The 5,257-nt window shown below is 40.5% G+C and overlaps 1 protein-coding gene across 2 annotated transcripts in view; it reads right to left on the bottom strand.

Annotated features, from left to right (window-relative positions):
• Positions 1-5,208, bottom strand: part of OAT (ornithine aminotransferase) — a 14,923-nt gene extending 9,715 nt beyond the window's left edge. The window contains exons 1-4 of one of the 2 annotated variants that reach the window (XM_035896580.1): positions 4,916-5,208; positions 2,331-2,557; positions 1,169-1,393; positions 899-994 (exon numbers count right to left, since the gene is read on the bottom strand). In XM_035896580.1, coding sequence (XP_035752473.1) covers positions 899-994; positions 1,169-1,393; positions 2,331-2,557; positions 4,916-4,998 — 631 coding nt within the window. In that variant the 5' untranslated portion in view covers positions 4,999-5,208. Of the gene's footprint in view, positions 1-898; positions 995-1,168; positions 1,394-2,330; positions 2,558-4,860 lie in introns of both variants that reach the window. The other variant, XM_009641074.2, reaches the window with a different exon arrangement.
• Between the last annotated feature and the right edge of the window lie 49 nt (positions 5,209-5,257).

Below are 5,257 nucleotides of genomic sequence, written 5' to 3'. Positions count from 1 at the left end.
TTTAACCCAAATGTGGAACCTATGTGGGGGGGGAGCATTTTGAAGAATGAATTCATGAGAATGGTATATAAAAATCAACCAATTCTGAATAAAACGTTACTGCACTTTTACACCCGAGCAGTGGTTAAAAGAGCATGCAGGACTAAACGGCAGGCAGTTACTCATCAATTTTTGACAACTAAAAAGTTAAGTAGTACAAATAAGGTCCACTTTATATATTCGATTGCTACTTATAAAGCTTTATAAACCACCTTATTAACTACGGTTTCCTTCCTGGATTTAAGGTCATTGTTGCATTTCCCTTGCAAAAACAGACATTACCAGCAGCTCCTGACAAAGCACAGCTATCCTCATTGCCTCTTGATACATGCACCTCCACAAGGCAGAGGATCTGAAACTGATTTGTTATAGGAATTATATTCATACCTCTTGCTTTTACAATCACTTCTGTCACGATCACATGCATTTCATTTAAAAAAAACATTTATAAGTCATTGTAACTATTTAAGGTTAAAACCAAATAGCCAGAAGCATACAAAGAGTATGTTTTGAACAGAATATATTTAAGACTGAACTTCACAGTTCAGGAGGCACTTAGAGAACCTTAAAGTCCTGCATAGACTGTCATAGCCACAACAGGAGTTTTTTTATCAGAATCCCCAACTGCAGATACGCTAGTACAACATAATCTGTTAATAGGTCAAGATCTTAGCTTACATGGTTCACACGTCAAAGGTTACAGAGACCTTCAACAGACTTGCTTCAGTGAAAAAAATGAAACATTAAGAATACTGCAAAGTAGTCGCTACAGGAGAAAAGAGAGTGCTACAGCCAGTGTCTAAAGCTCACCTCCTCCTCCCTCCTCAAAACCTCAACTCGTAACACATACTTTACATACCTGCAAAAATAATTTTTGCTTTGTATTTTGGGATTCCTTTCACAGCGTATGCCCACTTCCGAGCCAATTTACAGGCAGTTTCTCCAGCTTCCACTCCTAAAACATAAAGCAATAATACCACTATCACACTTGTACATGAGACAGACCATCGATGCAGCACCAAATGTTACAAAACCGTTGAATCTCACAGACCATCGATGCAGCACCAAATGTTACAAAACCGTTGAATCTCACAGACAAGAAATAAAATGGAAATAATTTTTTTTTTACCTGTGTTCATTGGAAGAACTTTGTTATAATTGAACATTTTAGTGACGAACTCCTCATATTCACCAAGGACATCATTGTAGAATGCTCTGGATGTAAGGGTCAGTTTTTCAGACTGAGCTTTCAGAGCGTTCACAATCTTTGGGTGACAGTGGCCTTGATTAACAGCACTGTAAGCACTCAGAAAGTCAAAGTACTTTCTACCTTCAACATCCCACACATAAACACCTAGGAAAACAAAAGTATGGTCAATACACAAAATAAAAGACATGAGATAATACTAAGTGGGATAAGCTAAGAGCTACAACACAACCTGGTCAAATACAAATGGTATTCTCGCTATTCCTTAGGGCATACCTGAAAGGCCCTCTAACTAGACAATAATCAGTTGACAAGGAGAGCAAGAGCAACAAACTAGTACAGTACAAATAAATGCCCAATGAGGAATCAAGAAAAGAAGCATTTCCCAAACAAAGCTGCCATTCCACTAAGTTAGTAATATCAGAATATTATTTCCCCTCCAAGTCCCTGTTTTGGGTCCTAAAAAGTAGAGCAAGCGGAATACTTTTGTAAGAGAAATTAGTAAGAACTGGAGGTCATAAAAGAAAAACCAAAACCAGTAGAACCTGCATAGCCTCAAAACTTAAGAGACTGACAGCTCTGAGCTGTCAAAACATGTACTGATAAACTCTTGGATCACTATGCTGATAGCATCTCAATATACACTCATAGAATTTAACCTGCAGAGCACAAAAGCCCCTTAAACATCATTAAAGACCAGAATAAATTTATATGAAACAGTAACACAGGAACAGTACACAGGGACTTAAATAGGGTTCCAATGCACCTAACATTAACCCTCTCCACAAGGTAACAAAAAAACCAAAGTTGCTTGAAACTTTCTTGTTGATTTGAATTATGAAGATTATCAGAATTTAGACCTCTACTTAGGTAAAACATTTTAGGGAGACTACTTTATCAGGCAACCTTACACATAACAATCCAGTTCCTCTAACCAGCAATTAGCTCTCATTTATTTCATCAATTATCTCAATCCCACCCACACCCCAAAATAACGCCAAAGGCTCAGAAACTGATTAGGTCAAAATCATTATGCCATGATCATATCCCATCTACACCACCCAGGGAAACCTAAATAAAATACCTTTTCCTTTTTCCAGAGCAACGGGCAGTGGGTGATAATTGTGGGCACCATATTTAGCCTCACGTTCAAATATGAAGTCAGAGGACGGAGGTCCTTGAATGGTTTTTTTGGTAGCAACCGAAGTAGCAGAACTCAGTGAAGCGTGAACACCTCGACAGAGAACAGCAACGCTCTGAGAGCGGGTTAGCTTGGAAAGCATTATTGACTTCAGGTATGTTCTTACAGATCTGGGGGAGAAAGCAAGTTAATAATTAGTACTAAGAACACTTCAGAAGCAATGTATGATGCGTTTGAAGGGGTTTTACTGCCAAGATTACAGGTTTCTCAACTCTTTTGCAATTCAATCAAGAAAGGTTATACAGTATAAACGAGTGCAGTAGTAATTCCAAGTAAGTATTTTTTTTTTCTACTTTAATGCAGACTCACAGTACACTCACAGGAACAGAAAGAAAACAACAATGTGTGACTCACCAAGTCTATGAAATAGTCACATAATTTTTCCTGTAGCAGCGTTCCCTTTTCATTGCACCTCGAATTGTGACTAGATTTATTAATATAAACTACAGTAACAAAGTTAAGTTTATCAAACTTCTTGTGCCATTGAAATGACTTTTGTCTAACAAAGACTTCCATAAGACAAATCTTATCACAAAATCAGAGAGTAAATAATATCATACTGGAAAGAAGCAGCTGACCCAAATAATGTTTAGCTGATAACATAATCAAATTTTCTAAGGGATTGATTTTAACTGAGGTCAGCTTTAAGAAGCAAAATTGGTGACTTTTTATGTAAACAGCATTCTTGATTTTAAAATGTTGCCACCTACACATAAAGCACTCACTGTCCATAGCATTTTAAGACCATCAAAAAACAGATGGAAAGTAACAGTATGTCAGATATTAACAATCATTATAGCACCCTGTATTTTCTTAGTAAAACCCCGCGATTTCCCCTGAATGCATAACCTTGTACTGTTAATATCTAAGGATGATCTGAGGGTAGAATTTCATGAGACAAACACACTTGCATTTCCTCCCTCTGCCTTCACCTCTGTCAACGTAAAGATATGTCCCAGAGAAGGGAAACTGAGCTGGCATTTTAAAAGCTGTTCAAGCAAGCTCTCCTCACAGCGCCGCGTATTGGGAATGGCAGAGAGCCATCAAGGAAACAATGATCGCTTTAGCGAGACCAAGAGTTCTCGAAGCTCAAGTTTCTAGTCTTGCAGAACGTCACACTTACAAACTGGCAAGAGGCACTAGCCCAAAAGGAAGACCGCAGATTACAGTGACAAGTACTCTAATGATCAAACGCGGCCTCTTTTGTAACGTTCTCCATAGCAAACTGAAGAGCTGAGCAACTGCAACACTGCTGCACTATCTAACAACAAAAGCATACTGTAAAAGTTAACCAAAATGTACTTATTAGATTATTAGCAGGAGAATGCCGGAATGGTTTACACAAGGGTGTCGTTACTTCAGGCTGCTTGCAGAGACAGAAATATTAAGTCACGGATATTCTAAATTTATTTCGGAAAAGTTCTGCACACTGGATGCGTCACCTTAAACAGAAAGGCTTTTATTTCAGCAGAGTCCTCAGACATTACACTGCTGCTCCTCGCTTCGAAGCAATGCCAGAAGACTATTTTCTGCATCTACCAAAATCTACGTCTTTAGGAAGAGTCAATAGCCTCCATTCCAGCAAGCGATGAGTGGCAGCTTCACAGCTCTAGGCATTTTCCCAGCTATCATCAATGCCATTTGCGTTAATACTTTTCAAGACTGTTACTCAAAGATTTTGCAAATAAAAAAAGTCCAAAACTTCTCCGTGGAAGAAAAAATTTTGACAGAAACTCAGCTCAGCTGCGCCACTCAAAATTACAACTTGCTTAACTCCTAAAATTTAACTGGTCAGTGACATCCTGGCCCCTGGCACACCATGGCAGAGCATCTAATTCTGTAACAAACTTCTGTACTTTTGGACATCTTCCAGACATTCCTGAAAGCTGTGAGGAAATGAAACTCTCATCTGCCCTGTCTCAGCGGGCTACCTTTCTGCATGGAGAATTACAGACCACCAATCTGAGATTCTTCTTTCACTTTTTTCAGGTTGGAAAATCTTAATCAGAAATTCTTAAAAGGGCTTTGCCTTCCACGAGAACTGCCCTGCAAAGTACATTAGTGAGGCCACATCATTTTAGCTGAGGTGTGGGAGGTTACATGGGGTATGGCTGAGTGCAGCTGAGAATTACAGATGCATCTGGAGTTAAAAGGTGAAGAAAAATTTGGTTCTGATGATCAGCAAGACAAGATGAACAGAAATTTCAGGAAAGAGGAGGGGCACAGCAAGGGGAAGAAAAGAAAAACAAAAGCAAAAAAAACCCCAAACTTATTACCAACTGTGAGGAAGTGAGAAAGATGATCATGCCCTGCAGTATGCAGTACTGGAAACAGAAGCCAGGGCATTTCACCGAGTGGAAAAAGTCTTGCATCAGACTAGAAAAGCTATTCAAAGCACAGCTGTAAAACATACTTGGAACAAATTTGCTCCACTGTTGAGCAGGAATATCCAGAGAAGAGCACTGCACCTGCAGACCTCACGGGTAAATCCAGTGGCTGTACGCACCCAGTCCCTGACACGCACTGAAATACACCCCAGGGTAGATAGCATGTATTATCAAACACATGAAGAACACTCGGATGCAGGTTGGTGCAGCACAGCAGAGCCCGTGCCACACGGCAGCCGTCACCAACGGAGCGCGAAGGGGGCGACCGTTCACGGGGACAAGCTGCAGCAGGAGGGGTATGGGCCTGGACAGGCCAGACCACCCTTCAGACTAGCACCGCATCGGAGGCAGCTCAGGACGGGCAGACAAGGCAGAGCCAGACACCCGGCGGTGAAACACCAGCCCCTGCCCACGGCCACGGCA

The sequence above is a fragment of the Egretta garzetta genome, unplaced genomic scaffold (genome assembly GCF_000687185.1).
Source record: "Egretta garzetta isolate BGI_Z169 unplaced genomic scaffold, ASM68718v1 scaffold386, whole genome shotgun sequence".
NCBI lineage: Eukaryota > Metazoa > Chordata > Aves > Pelecaniformes > Ardeidae > Egretta > Egretta garzetta.
This window is presented reverse-complemented; position numbering and strand designations above follow the sequence as displayed.